The following is a 15505-nucleotide window of genomic DNA, read 5'->3' as shown; positions in this document are numbered from 1 at the left end:
ATGGAATCCTCTGTAGTGCATCTAGTTTTCACAGTTGGGAGCATTATGGCCAGAGAAGATAAAAAGGCCACGTTTGAAAGTGGGGAGTAAAGGAGGGAGGAGAAGAGAGAGAGAGAGAGAGAAGCAGTGGAGAAAGAAAGATGAACCCAGGAAGAGAGCGGATGATTCAGGGCATGTGAGAAAACATCAATACACCTCCGAAGGCCGGCTGCAATCTCTGCTTACTCCATCAGAGATTATTCCTCTAAATAATTCACTTAGTCTGCAAGTGCTTCTTCTGACACACACACACACACACGCACACACGGTAGCACGAGTGTTTAGCATGAATTTGTAAACCTCTGTTATTTGCAGGTCCTTGGAGCACATGCTCTGTGCACACGTCCAAGTTTGGTGGAGGATCATGTGCTGAAATGGGGGTTTATTTTGTGTAGTAAACGCGTGTGCTGTAACCTCCTCCCCAGGAGTGAAATGCAGGTGTCGTGGGTTTTCCCCTCACCGGTGACGTCTCCACGGGGAGGCCGGGGTTCGACGCCGCTCCTCTGCAGCTTCTTCAGCCTCTGTTCTGCCTCCTTCAGTAGCTCTGACTCACCCTTCTAATAATGGCCTCTGTGTCCGTGCTCATTTTCTCCTCTCGATGTGTATGAAAAGCTCTGAGCCGCCTGCCTCACTCGCTCGGTTTATAGCCTCTGATTTTCATCTCCTAGATTTGCACAAACGCGCCTATTAGTGATCAGCTGTGTTGTGACTGATTTTATCCAGAGATGTTCTACGGGATTGAAACCTGCCTGGAGCGCTGCTTGAGCGCGTGCAGCCTCTGATGCCTCCTCGCTCCAGCCACAACAAACGTCCCAGATGAGAAAACCAAATGGTCTGAATCCTGCAGACATGTTGTTTTTGGCTCGGTGGCTTTGGGCCTGTCTGTATGGATTTGCTGTCCCTGCCAAAGCCTGCGTTTCATCTACAGCTGATATTTACCCTCAGTTTAGCAGTTTATTAAATAAGATGATCCAGGATGATGCACCCGAGCCGCGGTTCAGCGTTTGGCAGGAGGCAGAAAGGGGGAGATTAGAAATGTTAAATGCTCAAAGACTCAGTGGAAGGATCAGCGGCGACACTGCGGGTCAGAATTACACCATTTTATTAGCAATGTGTCCGTTAGTTATACAGAAGAACCAAAGACAGAGATGCTTCTGCTGTACTGCACTGAAAAATAATGAGGTGATGCAGGAATACTGAGGCCAACGCAACCATGACGACGATGACGATGATGAAGATCGTAGCTATGGCACTACATTTCTGGTGCGACTGTCACAGGTCCGTTTAAAGGTGGAATAAAAGCAAAGCACGACACCACAAAGGTCCACGTGTTTGTGCGCGCGCATGTGAGTCAGGATGGATTTGCAGGGAAGCACAAGAGGACAAACTTAAACCCACCGGTCCGGTCCGGGTCGGACACCCCATCACTGAGAACAAAAACATAAAAACCCGAATATTTGCGGCGAATGACTCGTCGTGATGAGAAGAGCGCGTTTGTTTATAGATGGTTGGATATTTATAGAGGTGCGTTTAAAGGTGACGTCATCTGGAGCCCGTCGGTTCGCGAGTCGGAGGCAACTTAACGAGGAGTCCGGTAATTAATAAGCAGCGGTTCCTCCTCTGGCAGTAGAATAAGGGCGTGTCTGCCGCTCACCTGCTGGCACTGACACCTGGAGGCTAACTCAGTGCCATTTGATCATTATTGCAACCCACCGCTGGGTTCATTCACACACAGCCAGGCTGGCAGACTGTGTAACACACACACACACACGCCTGCATGCAAACGCATGTGTGTTCTGGACCCCCCCCCCCTCCCTGGAGGAGCTCTCTGCTGCCCCCGAAACAACTTTGTTAAATGCTTCCATCTTCTACGAGCCCTTTATGGTCTTAAAATATTCTGTTTTTATATCACAATGTGTAAATCTGCCCCCCCCCCCTCAACTCTCTAGTTTAGCGAAATGTTTGTGATTTCCTGGGACAAAAAGGTGGTCCCATCACGGGAGGGGACGCCAGCCGACCGGCTCTGGGTGTTTGCAGCTGTAGCGGAGAGGATGTCCCTGCTAAAGATTACGCCGACAGGGCTGGAACATTGACTAATCCAGATAAAATCGGGCACGCAAACTTTATCAAAGAATAAAACGCTGTGGTTTAAAAAACAGCAAAGCCAGTTGTTCAGTATTGTTATGGTTTTATACTCTAAACTCTATTGGCCCATGTGTGAGGTTCTGGACCTGAGCCAGGGCATCCTCCTCTCCTGGGAGCTAACAGAGACGGACGGACCCACCAAACCACACTGCACTGGACAAAACTGGTCAAGATTACAAAAACCCTCCAGTCCGGGTCCTCCCGGGTCACGGGGGCGTGCACGGGTCCCGGCTACACGTCGGTGCTGATGCTGCAGCTGCGTGTGAACATGTCCCTCATGGTGACGGAGCGCGCCAGGTTGGGCTTTCGGTAGTTTGTGATGTTGACAGGCACTGGCAGGTCCAGGTCCTGCTGCTGGATGCTGCGGTAGTTGATCCGCTCGCCGCCGTTCCTCAAGCCATCGGGCTGGTGGTGGAGCGCCGGCTTGGGAGGCGGGGGTGGCTGGAGGTAGAAAGGCGGCTCATAATGCGTGCACGACGGACAGAAGGTCTGCGAGCGCGTCAGTTTTCTTGCCAGGGGGGGAGTGGAGAAAAGGGCGGGGCCATTTGGGATGGAGGAGGCGGCGGCCGTAGCCGCCACAATGTTGTGGTTGGAATGGACGGGAGGGAGGTGGGACGTGACGGCGAAGTCCGGCTCCTCCTCCTCCGACTCTGACTCTTCTTTCTTACAGCAATAATACTGGAGAGAGAAGAAGACACTGGCTTTGATGTAAAGACTTCAAAGAGGTCGACGCCAACACGATACAGGACAATAATCCATCACCTCATGATCACAAAAGGTGTCGATCTGAACAATGGAGACATTTGTGACCTCAGCAGCAGGGAACCTTGTCCTGGATACGGATCAACGGAACCGCTTCAGACGTTCCCTTCTGCTTTGGGCTGAAGTGAAAGTTCTGACAAATTACATTTCTGCTCACTGGTGTGAAACCAGAAGAGCTGCAGCTTTTGTAGCTAATTCTGTGGCTGCAGATTTGGCATTTATAGCTCCGTGGAACCAGTTTTTGGATTCTTTTCCCCGCTGATGTGTGATGACAAGGTCAGCCGCGGAGCAGACGGAAAGATCTCAGCAGCTCCGACGGAAATCGGGCAGAAATTTGGCTCAAACCTTCAGCTTTCTGTTGGTAAAATGGTGCTTATGTTGTCACCCCCACCCCCACAGGGACTCTTCTCACCGTTATGTCACTTAATCCCTGCAAGCCCAATAAGATAAACCCCAATAATTTGAGATATTTTCCTGTTTTTCCCCGATTTCATATATTTAAATTGTTGCAGTTGACAAATGTTCTGGAACTAAACATCCCATTCAGATTCCAATCAACCCCTAAGCAGGTCAGGGTCTCGGATCAGGACCGTTGTCCCTGATGTGTGTTTATGTCCAGCATTATAGATGCAGACGTGTCTTACCTGCAGCCGACAGTAGCACAGGACGGCGATGATGAGGAGTAATATTACTGAAGCTAGGATGCCACCAGTGATGACCACTGTCCCGGCTGTCATTCGAATGGCTCTCCATCAACACCCTGTAGACAGACAGCCCATAATTCATCAGCACACAGGCTTTATTAGGTCAGATAGGACTGCGTCTCGCTCTGCAGCTCATTGGATCGTCCAGAAGCCTTAATGGAATCTTTAAACAAACAGGAACTAATGTGAGAGACCATTTAGGTTTCCAGGTGATGAAAGAAGAAACTAGCTGTGTGTGTGTGTGTGTGTCTGTGTGTGTCTGTGTGTGTGGGTGGGTGGTGGAGGGGCAGTGAACCGAGCCGGAAATGAAAGCAAAAGAGCCGATGAATGGAAAATAAAAAGGCAGAGACAAGATGATGGATGGGAACGTCAGTGGTGGGAGCGTGTAAATGAAGAGGAGCGGGAGGAAGACAGCGGGACTCGGATGAGCGGCTCATTCACGGGATGAAAGAGGCACCGCAGGAACAAGTGACATCAAAAGACACTAAACTTGGAGTTCAATGTGAAAAGTGTATTTTTATACGCACAAAAAAGGGTTCGATCGGTGGTTTTGTCCCGTCTGAAATGACGTCATCTTGTTCGGCTTCTTTGATCTGTCTCTTTATGTTAACTTTATCTTCTTAAATCCATAAACGGACAGGCGTTAACCTTTTGACCTTTGTTCCATGTAAATGACAGCAAATGGGTCATGACCTTTGATCGGCAGCTACCAGCAAACTGGTCAGGAGCATCCAGATGGAAACATCTGGAGCTCTTCTGAGTTCTGCGTCAGAACATTTGCAGCAGTGGGTTGACCTGATCTGACGACCTCCTCAGGTTATGGGGTTGCTGCTCGCCGTTAATTACCCCTCTTTAGTCTCCACGGCAGCCGGAGAACTGGAAAAAAGCCTCCAGCCTTTAAAATATTCTCTTTTTCTCTTGCTGCTGAACGTTTTGCTGTGCCGTCGTGATGTTGGCTCCAACATTCAGCTTGGTTTTTGTGGCTGTCCCATAGCGTTGACAGAGCAGCTCGGAGGGAAAAACCATGAAATCGTCAGCTGGTGATCACGGTGATCCACCGGCCATGTTGAGAGCGGATCCAAGTAGGATCCGCCAGTAGCCTTGATTGATGGGAGAGTAAATATCTGTGCTCAGAGCCCTCCTGAGGACACCGACTGCCTCCAACTCTCTCTTAGTACAGAATGTTGAAGTATATTTCCCTTTAATACTTTTACTCTCATCCCCATAGTCGGTAAAATCCAACAGCGGTTTTATCGGTGGACTTTTTACAGTTCCTAACATCTCGTCCTGCAAGTGTCGCAGAATCGCACCATCACGCTGCAACATGGGTAATTGCCTCAAACCAAAAATAGGCTGACGAGCTTGTTGCTAAGCTATGACTCAGTGGTGCAAACCCTCACCGGCATCAGGCAAACGGCAGCGTTGTCGGGCTCTAACTCGACTGTGACATGGACACTCCGGCTTACAGACGTGTGTCTCCAGAGAGGCCCCTCGATGCTGGAGCAGATCGCTGGGTTTCTCCTCCGGATCTCCAGGCCTGTTCAGAGAAGCAGCGCGGCTCCTCGGGAATGTGCACACCAGCCACCCTGATCAATACAGAGGAGGAGGAGCAGCAGCGTTCCGACCTTAAGGCCCGTGAGTAGACTGAAGTTTTGGTGCAAACGCCTTTATAAAAACGGCTGAAACTTTATCCAGGCCCATGTCCAAGCCTCTAATCATGGCTGCAGTGCAAAGCTGTTAAATTTTACTGATGTTCAGAGCAGCACTGATGTGTAAGAGCGCACAGTGACAAACTACAGAATTATGAGCCAAGTCCGCCGTATTATTAGAAGAAAAATGAGTCTTTTCAGATCAGAAACGAATGATGTTTGGTGTCAATTTCACACGTTGTGTCCATTAGTCTCGAGTATAAACTCATTGCGTGTTTTAGCTAAACAAGGATCAAGAACCGTGTATTTGTGATTAAATTATGAATTGTGTGTGTTTTAATCTGGATTTAAGCTTTTTAAAAATTCTTGCTTCTGCCAGTGACAGACGGCCAACTGGGCGATGGTGTCATGGCGATGCAGTTGTTTTACTTTAAAGCTAATAGTAACTCTATTGTACAGCTTCAATTATCTCTGCGCGATGCATGTGGGGCGAGCTGCGTTTCCTGTGGCTGCATCGATCCGTTAGATCCGATTCTACAGGAAACTGCGACCACAGGGTAAGGTTGCATAAGCTCACACACACGTATATGGACTGTGACACGCGCGGCATGCATACGAGATAATTAAATCACTGTCACAGAAAAAGGACACAAAATGATGCCAAATATTCAAATGTACACACAAACGGCAGCAGACAGAAGCTCCACACACACACTGAACGTGCTGTTTGATGGCCATTGTCGAGTGTCGGCATCAGCACACATCTCCCAGGAGTGTGTTGATCACAATAGTGGATGTTTTGTGGCAGGACGACGAGCAGCTTTAATTATTTACGCAGGCAAACATGCCACCAGACTGCAACAGCTGTGAAAGCCGAATTGTCTGCTCGGCTCCTTTTGCTGGTGTTTGTCTGCAGGAATGACGAGAGGCTGGAAGAGCAGCAGCAGCAGACACACAAACACTCGCGTGTGATAATTTTAGTACTAGCTAACATGCACCGACAGTGGGCTTCGGAATAAGCTGCCACACTGTGATGGAACATGGCAGGGATCACAACAGAGGTCTTGTTGGGAATAATGGCTGGTGACAGGCTTTCAGCTGAACGGGAACAAGCACGCAGTAGGTGGTGGGTTCGACTCGCACAAAAGGGATGATAACGCGCCCTGGGAAGGACGGGAAGAGCTCTGTTACAGCTGTAGCTGTCGCGCTGCTTTCCCCACCTCAGGTCTGTAGGTTTGCAGCCCCGTTTGGCAGAAAACTCAGACGACTCTGAGAAAATGACACACGCTAAAATTGAGTCAGCAAAGTGCTGCAGAGTTTCTGATGGGAGCCTCAACGACGTTCAAATGTAATAAAATAGCTGGTTGGAATTGTTGCGTAAATGCCCGGTTTGCTTGTCTCGCGCTGCTATTATGCTAAACAACACTGATATCAACCCTCTGCAGCGTTGCAAAACAAGAACTGAGTCGTTCTCATTGTCTGCCGGAGCAATAGCTCATGAAAATAGTTGAATTAAAATGTCCTTTTCTCTTTAAGCGGTGAAGGTTCCTGCCAAGGGCCGATAACGAGAGAGATTTCAATTCCAAAATAAATCCGAAGCATCAGCACTGATTGAAGGACATTCCACGGCAGTGTAATGAATTAATTTCAATTAAAAAGTAATTTTGAGCCGGGACACCCGTGAAATGTGTGCGTGTCAGTACAATTAAGAACACAGCTGACGGGGAAGCCTTTGTGCACGTGTGTTTTCCCAGGAGGGAGACGATGAGCTGGATTTGATGGCGATCGCCTGAGCTGTGATGCAGAGGTGTGACATCCATTTGACTGGATCCTTATTTATCAACTTGTTCATCGTCATCAAGCCCCGATATGAGTGCTAATGCAGAGCCAAACCCTGAACAATCCACCTCTCCACGCGAGTAACGTGCACGTTGCCCAGCTGCAGCGCCGCTCCACGGGGCCTCCGGGCTCCTGAGTTCGTCCGGCTAACTTTGTGTCCCTCTGGGAATAAGCCGAGTCTCAGGTGAAACTCTCCTTCCTCATCGCTCTTCCTCTACTGCAGCTGTTGACCTTGGAAGGGGAAAAACTCCAAATCAGTTTTTCAGAGGGGAAGGCTGAAAGCAACTCTTGTGAATTGGCTCAGGTGTCATTTGTATTCAATAGGAGATAAAGGAGGAGGAGATAAAGAATCTGGCTAATGCAGCTGGAATGACCTCAGAACGGCGTTCGACCTGCTCGGGTTACGGTGGCCTCTCTACCTTTCAATGAGTTCTTCATGGCTCTAAATGAAGATGAGACATCTTTTTTGCTCAATACAAATCTCTCTCTTCATTCTTCGTCTCTTCCATTTAATGGGAAATCATCCATTTTCATCTCTCCATCCTCATCCTCCTCTCTTTCAAGTCCTCTTTCAGCACATCCATAAATCGCTTCAGTCCTTCTCTTGGCTGACGGCTCCATCTTTAACGTCCCTCTGTCACTATACTCCATCTCCTCCTCCTCCTCCATCTCCTCCTCCTCCTCTTTGTCGTTAGCCGTAGCACAGCTAGTGCTGGTTAGCCTGCTTCTTAGGATGTTTCTGCATTGCGACATCAGATCCCTCTGATTCTCGATTAAACACTTCCTGTCAGGTCGTTTCTTATTTTGATGTTTATTAAATGGATGTGACTTTCGTTCCGCTCTTCGTTGCAGTTGCCAGCCGACCGCACTCCTCCACGTTAAGCTTTAAAAACTGAGGCGTTAATATCAAACTTGGGGTCCAAGCTGCTGTGTCAGACTACTTCCTGTGTCTTCAGCAGACTCATGTTGTCATGTTGGGAGAAATGAGACAGAAATCCTCCTCCGTGATGCTGACAGCATCTGTTCTGTGTCGCAGTACTTAAAGGAGCCATATGGATGCGGCGCTGACACCCGCCAAGTGTTTTTCTCTGCAGCAGGACTGGGACAAAGCCTAAAAGTTCCCGGACCACTGTCCAACTTGGAACAGATGAAATCCAACAAAGGGGTTCGTCTGTCACGGCGACTCCACCCTTTCATCCTTTCTTCTCTGCATTGTCTTCACCCAGAAAAAGGGCCTAAAGAAAATGAAGATTGACTCTGAAAAGTAATTACATGCAATCACATTTTGTCAGGCCGCCGCAGCCCTTCCTCCTCCCCCCGGTCATGCTACACCCTCCGCTGTGCAAATGATACCACTGGTCTCTGTGCGACAGGCTATAATCTTGGCAGCAGCATGAGCTGAAGTTGGCCCAGAGCTATTACGGGCCTTTGAACTTCACAGTTGATGGATTGAATTAGCATTTTTAACCCACAATGAAGCAGGATGATGTAAATGGCACAAATAAAGTGTCCTCAGTCCACTTTAGCTGTCAAGGACACGTAATGAGCACAAATAATTTCTGTTTAGAGTAAGCCTGTTTGGCTCAGAACATGTTGGGATTACATGTACTGCGGCAGGCTTTCGCCCCCCCACCGCGCCTCTGAAGTGGTGGTTACCAGGAACTGGATGAATAAAGGTGTCATGTCAAGTGACAGCAAACTTTCCCTCACTCTCCAGAACAGAAACGCAACCACACTCCCGCTGTTAATGTCAATACATGTTTGATTCACTGCAACTTTTGCTGCGGTTTACAAGCCGCCCGCAGGCAGCAGCTTAAACTCCCAGTCTGGGGGGAGAATGGAGGGTTCCAGGATAGATTGGACTGATTTAGGAGTTGGTTTAGGGGCCAGACTAGTAGCAGATCTAGGAGGTGGAACAAAAGGGGAACTTTTACACTGATGCTGACATTACTTAGATTTAGTGTTCGACGCGCCCGTTAGAGGCTCTGGTTTAGGCCGAGGGCAAGTCTCCTCGGGGTGGAATTGCATCCATCTGCGACCTGTGATAGTGGGGGAGATTACAGGGTGGGAGGGGGCACAGCCAATCAAATCCCAGCGGGGGCCATGGCCCCTCTGGCCCCACCCCTAGATCTGCCCGTGACATTGACCAGCCCATACCCAGCACTGGAAGAACAAATTGCTTTCTGAGTTATTGTTGCAGGGAAAAGCTATTTCAGCCCTGCTAATCTGAGCGATATCTGTTTCTTCTTCAGGCTCCGACTGACGCCGGCAGCGCTGGACCGGTAACGGCGGCGCAGTGATTCATGTCGGCATGGGCGTGTCGGGCCGCTCCACATACATGGTAATCAAACATTTGATTTCATCTGGCACAGTCGCAGGCTTTAATAGCAGACTCCCCGGGCCTGCCTGCTGCACAGATTAAGATGGGTTTATGTTGGAGAATGGGAACGCAAAATGGAAAAAATAACGCTCTGAATTTTTAAAACATGTCCTCTTTAAACAAACTGGCCTCAAGGAAGCGCCAAATGTTTCACTGGCGATGAGGAACTCTTTCAAAAGGGCAACAACAACGTGATAAATTGCTCCATGACTTTAAAATTGATAAATGTAACAGGTCGGCCAGTCGGTGACTCCTTTACCGGACTGGTCCCACACCCACCAGGAAAGACACCAGTCAGTCCTGCGCGCGCACGCTAACTTATTGCCAAGCATCTGCATTTTAATAACCGTTTCTGCTTATTCCTGCATAAAAACCAGGACTGTCACTGTCAACAGCTGCCTCCTTTCAGCACAGGCAAATAATGACAAACAAAAACGAATCTCAGCACATTTCGCTCACTGCCGCCAGGATTTAATCAGCGGCGCACGCGTGCACATTCGCACGTAGGCCGGCGAGTGGCTGCTCCCGGTTTTTGATTTCAGTGTCGTCGCGGCCGCTCTGAGAAATCACTGACGGAAGAGACAGTTTGTTGTGACACTCGGAGCTCCGTCAGGACCTCATGGTGGGGAAAAAGCTGTGACAACAGCACGGCGCCGACCTGACCCCCCGACACATTAATACGCCATCATAAAACACACAAACGCACGCAGACAGGAAGCCTCCCTCTGGGCAAATGTTCTGTTAGAGCAGTAAACCCCCCAAATTTAGTTTCTTCTCTTCCTGACATAGATAAAAATGAAAATAGGTTTTGTTTGTTCGGCCAATATGAGTCTTTAACCGTGACCATTGTGAGCGTAGGCTTGTGTTTGGGGCTTGGTCGAAACGTCCAGCGACCGCTTTCTGCTGAACTTGTTGTAAATGTCGTCTCACATCGTTTCTTTTGGGAAGAAGCTTCTTTTAATTCTCTGCAGGTTCGATCGGGCACAGTTTAAGAGGCTCGGTTGCTTTTTGCTGAGCTCCTCGTAAGTCAAGGACGCGTAAACCGATCTGTCATAATGTCCTCATTCTGGATAATGGATGTTTCATCTGATACTAAATGCACCTGATGGATCGGGGCGTGCACGTGGATGTGTGGCCGCTCGCTTGCATTCATTTCCTTAATGCTCATCTTATTCGTGACCACCATTTGAACCCGACTTCAGCCGATCCGTTGAACCCGGGCCTATAACGTTATGAGGACGGCTGTAGGTGAGCCAGACGTGCGCGCGCACATCTGGCGTGATGCCACGGCAGGCATGGCGAAACCAGAGGTGGTGCAGGGAAGGTCGGCGTGATCATAACCCGGTTATCTCCGCCGCGGGGGGAGGGGCGGGGTGGATGGTGTCAGCAAGCTTTGGCGGCGTTTTAGCTTGATACGCTGTGATTAGCATGATCAACACATCTGCACATGCACGCGTCGGGCTTGTGTCGGCGCTCCGTGAAAGCAACCCGCCATCGTTGTGATCCACGTGTGTATTTTTGGACCTCTGCCGCTCATCTTTGTCATCCTCACTGTTTTATTTCCGCTCCCTACCTCCACCTGCTCTCTTATCTGTCTCTTTCACCTCCTTCCATTATTTTTTCTGGCTCTCTCCCCACCTGGGGGAACGGAGGCGGGCGCCGCTTCCTTAAACTCCAGCGCCACAGGCAGTGAAAAACCAATCAGGAGAGATCGATGGCTTCAGCTCTGTCGCTCGGACTGACACACTGGTGTGTTTGGAATAAGCAAACACCTCTTTTACAAGAAGTTGGATGATTCAGGAGTCGCAGCAAAGTCAGCCGCTGAAGGCAGAGGGCAGAAACGACAGTAACGGCCTCATAAATGCATCTGATCTGCTCTGTCCAAGGCTGTTGCTTCTGTTCAAAGTGAATTAGAGCATTAACCTCCCAGGATGTCCCACTGACCTGAGGCCACTGAACCAAAGACTTGGCCCTGGTTTCTGTCCTCCGCCTGTCCTGCACTAGTAATGCTCGCTTTGTCTTAATTATTGATGCTTCGCCGTCATTGTTTGATTCAAGTAGGAACAAACCCTGTCCTGGTCTTGGATCTCCAGCTCACACACTATCTTTAGCAACGTCTCCACGCAGTTGGGACTGACAGCGACGTGACCTTAGCGGCGCGTCGATGTCTGGCACCGTGGACGGAGAAACGATGATTTCCCAGATTTGTCCAGACGTGATGGCTGCAGAGGGACCCGCAGCGGTTGTACAGGACACGCTGTGATTGCTTTCATTTGTCTTAATCGTTGTAGTTGTGACCTTGTGGATTCCCGGAGGGACTGAATAAATCTGCAGTGCAACGCACGTCTGCCGCGAGCTACGAAACGGGCCGCGGGAACAAAACCTACTGTGCTTCAGACGAATGTCGCTCTGAGCTGGCTGAGCTGTGCACCCTGCACCTGCAGTGCCTTTAATGTCACACCTAAAGCTCCTTTGGTCTGTGGGAGACTCCTGCGGCCTTCCCAGACTCAACAACAACACTTCCTGTTGGTTCAGATGACTTATTACCACAGCGGTCTGTGTGACGGGAGGCAGCAGTGTGTGCGTTAGCAAAGAACTGAGCTTTTCTTATCTGAAACGCACTGTAACGCGCCGCATATCTGCTAGACTTTAAGTTTGGTTTGACCCTGAAGGAGGAATCGCGTCCGTAGGAGTGATTATGCAGCTTCTAGCATCGGTGCACGGTTGTGCTGCACAGGCAACGGTCGACGGTTGGAGGAAAAAAGGCAGATGAGATGGCAACAGGAGGGGTTTCTAAAGGGGACGGGGGGATAAGAGGGCAGACAGACGGGGATGAGAAGATGTGGGAATGTGAGAACAGATGGATGCACGTGACCCAGTCAAATGTATAGATAATGGAAGGAAAAGTGTGAACGGCCACAGGCTGCGATTGCTCAGTTATAGGTGCTAATGGCCCAAACCCAGGAGATAGAAAAAGTACAAGCAGATCTTTGGTTACTACGGCGACGGGGCTATTACAGGCTGACATTTCAGTGTTGCCTTTTTCTGGGTTTTTTTAGGCTTAAGTTTGAGTGCCCGCTGCTTATAGTTTAGAGAAAGCTGATAGCCGAGAGGTGGTCGGGCAGGAATCCAGAGATGCATGATGAGATGCAGCACATCTGATGGAATCTAGGAGTTAACATCCACTCCTACCACAGAGAGGAAGCCCACACGTTGGGTGGTTTGATCTTTTTGCCTCCATTAGTTTCCAAAATCACTGTAGTGCTACAAGCATTTAAAAAAATAAATAAAAAAATCTTAATGTTAATGTTGTTCTGCTTAATGTGGCTGCTTGTGCAAAAAAGTGTCATTTTATATATAAGGTGGAAGCTCACAGGTTCACATATCTGATCTAAATTGTGCAGCATGCTTCAGCTACAGATTGAATTTTTTCTCGATTTGGTTTAAAATTCTATCTCGACAGGTTTCACTCTGTTTGCTTTAGAGGCCAAAAATCAGACGCATACTGAGGCGCCTTGAACGCACCTTCACCGTAAAGCCTCGATCACGTGTGACGTGTGAACAGTGCGAGCAGCGTGAAGAAGTTACCAGTCCTCTTTAAAATGAAGCATCGCCAGTCAAGGGGCTGCATAACAAAACCTCTGAGCTGAGAAGAGGGCCAGCTAATTCCATAACCTCCTCGTGGAGGCATTTTGCCTTCGCTCATTTGCTGGGATTTCTGCAGCGACATTTTCTGGCCTCTTGGTTGGATCTAGTTGTTGTGAACTGCTGCTCTTCCGAGCATTTCTGCAGACGCGTTTGGCGATGAAGCCGTGTTTGTTGCGTCAGAAATGAGGCTAACGTGCAGCAATGCTAAGTGAATTGCACAAAAAATGAAGTCGTGCAACATGTGGAATGAAGTGTTGGCGGTGGAGCACCAGCTGGACGTGTCCTCGTCCTTTACTCCTCCTTTCTTCTCACCTCTTGAGCTGTTTTACCATCACTCACTGGACTGAGGAGCGCTGACCAGCAGCCTGTGCATGTGCATTCATGTCTGGCGCCGCTGGTGATGTGTGAGCATGTCAGGGTGAAGCTGCGAGGACGAAGGGGGGGTTGGGGGGTGGAGCGTAATGCCGAGGGGGAGGGGAGGAGAGCTGGGTGGATGATGGAAGGACTGGGTGGTGACTGTTTAACATGATCATTCAGCAGCCATATTGCCCCTCCCCCACACCGGCCTCTTCCCAGAGCAGATCTATCACCATCTAACAGCCCCCCCGTCCCAACGGTGCATTTTGGAGGTAATTAATATGAAATGTGAGAACACTGTAAATGGGAGGAGGACAAAAGAAGGGAGCCATCTGATGCCCAGTCACCCACTCTTCTGCAGAGACCTTTCTTTTCTCTTCCTCTTTTTTCCTCCTCTTTCACCTGCTTCCTCCTCTCTTTTTTTTTCCGTCCCACTCACCGACTCGAGGAGGGCTCCTCGGCAGCAGGCGGGCAGAACAGTCGTTCAGTTGAGCACTGAGGTGTGTGTGTGTGTGTGTGTGTGTGTGTGTTTCAGAGAGACTGTGCTGGATCTCTCAGGGGGCTGAGGTTATTCTGATGGTCTTAGAGGAAGTCGCCATGGGAACACAAGCCCCGCCTTGCCTCTGTAGCTTGTTGTAGAGGCACAATGGATGTTTGTTTGTTTCCTGTCAGGGCACAACATGATCTTAGGTCATCACCTTCAGAGGACCTCAGCCCACCTTTAAACACACATCTGTTGGTGACCATCATCAACCGTTCTGATGGTTGTTTCCTCCACTTCTGTATTCACCATGATGCGTCAGTAATATTAGTATTCTAGGTAACACTGACAACAGCCTGGACCTGATGGTTGGATTTGTTTTGACAGCAGAGTTCTGAAGAGTCTGGAATCTAGAACAGCCTCAACGTTTTGAAATGCACATGGGGAGATGTCTGTTTCACCTGTCAATCTTTAATCCCAATATCAGATATTCATGGATTGATGTTTATAGAATTTCTTATCAGAGCCAGTAGTGGAAAGAATGGTTCTGCAGTTTTGGGTTTTTCTGCAGATTTCTTATTTATTTTTTAAAAAAAAATCACAATATTCGAAGCTATAATTGATGTTTCTCTTTAAAATCTGCAGAAGCATCATTATTTTTAGCTAATGATTCTTCACTTTATCATCTCTAGCATGACCTCAAACATTTGGTCATTTCCATCCCTCTTTAGTGGGGAACTTTTATCCATTCTGGCACCTGAAGGCTACCTTGGCTGTGTTTCCAGCACCAACCAACCTAAAAATATCTGAAGCGGAACAGTTTGGCTTGGCCGTGGCTAACAGTTGGCGTCAGAACACTGTGCCTGCTGAGCCTCAACTGTTGAGTTTATTCTAGAATCAGCACTGAGATGTGGACTTTAATGAATTTTAAATGTATTTCCAGTGCCGATGTAATGTTTTATTTATTTATCTGCCTCTGTCCATGGTGCTGAATGAAAAATCGACTTTTTCTGTAAGTAAAGAAGCAGCTGTGAGAATCTTACCTTCAGAGATAAGGGGGATTCACCGGGTCACATGGAGGGTGCTGCGGAGCTCAGGTCCCGACCTCTGCTGGTCAATTTGTGTCAACCTCAGCAGCTGAATAATGAAACTACAGACGCAGGGGAAGCGGAGCTGCAGCCGCGGACTTCTGATCAGAACCAACGTCTCTGCGCTTCAGACTACTTTTTCCTGCAACATTCTGACCGTTCACAGGCAAAACATTTACAGTCCAATTCCAGTCTCGCATTTAAAAAAAAACAAAAAAAAAATACTCCAAAGCTGGAAAACTGTCTGGGAAATCAGAGTTTGGAGCGGGCAGCCTGCAGGGACGCTTCCATGCACCGCTCGTCTGGAGTTGCTGGAACAGCAGAGGCTGGATCACCAGCGGCTGTCCGTGAAACGAAACACTCCTACGCAAACGGCATCAGCAGCAGCCTCGGCAGCGTGCGTGTGGGAGAGA

At 48.9% G+C, this 15505-nt stretch overlaps 2 protein-coding genes across 10 annotated transcripts in view; one reads left to right on the top strand and one right to left on the bottom strand.

Moving 5' to 3' along the window:
• dbh (dopamine beta-hydroxylase (dopamine beta-monooxygenase)) overlaps nt 1-15505 on the top strand; it is a 28155-nt gene that overhangs the window by 1396 nt on the left and 11254 nt on the right. For 3 of the 9 annotated variants that reach the window (XM_029837403.1, XM_029837394.1, XM_029837396.1), the window contains 3 exons: nt 5119-5285; nt 5759-5856; nt 9391-9479. The exons of 1 other annotated variant lie outside the window; for it this stretch is intronic. The gene's annotated coding sequence lies outside the window, so the exon portion shown is untranslated. Of the gene's footprint in view, nt 1-4960; nt 4979-5118; nt 5286-5758; nt 5857-8174; nt 8403-9390; nt 9480-15505 lie in introns of those variants that run through there. 5 more of the 9 variants (XM_029837400.1, XM_029837401.1, XM_029837397.1 and 2 more) reach the window with 4 other exon arrangements.
• On the bottom strand, nt 1125-15185 carry fam163ba (family with sequence similarity 163 member B, genome duplicate a). The gene is made up of 3 exons (XM_003976791.3): nt 15048-15185; nt 3591-3706; nt 1125-2862 (listed from the first exon to the last, which is right to left on the bottom strand). Exons 2-3 carry the CDS (start codon nt 3681-3683, stop codon nt 2416-2418), a joined length of 540 nt encoding a protein of 179 aa, XP_003976840.1. The 5' UTR covers nt 3684-3706; nt 15048-15185; the 3' UTR covers nt 1125-2415.

Source organism: Takifugu rubripes, chromosome 6 (genome assembly GCF_901000725.2).
Source record: "Takifugu rubripes chromosome 6, fTakRub1.2, whole genome shotgun sequence".
Classification (NCBI taxonomy): Eukaryota; Metazoa; Chordata; class Actinopteri; order Tetraodontiformes; family Tetraodontidae; genus Takifugu; species Takifugu rubripes.
The sequence above is the reverse complement of the archived record's forward strand: the minus strand, read 5'-3'. Positions and strand labels throughout refer to the sequence as shown.

Coding starts and splice junctions, on each gene's coding strand:
- fam163ba (XM_003976791.3), bottom strand. CDS start 3,683: ATGACAGCCGGGACAGTGGTCATCACTGGTGGCATCCTAGCTTCAGTA. Junction 2,863..3,590: donor TGTGCTACTGTCGGCTGCAG/GTAAGACACGTC, acceptor TTCTCTCTCCAG/TATTATTGCTGTAAGAAAGA.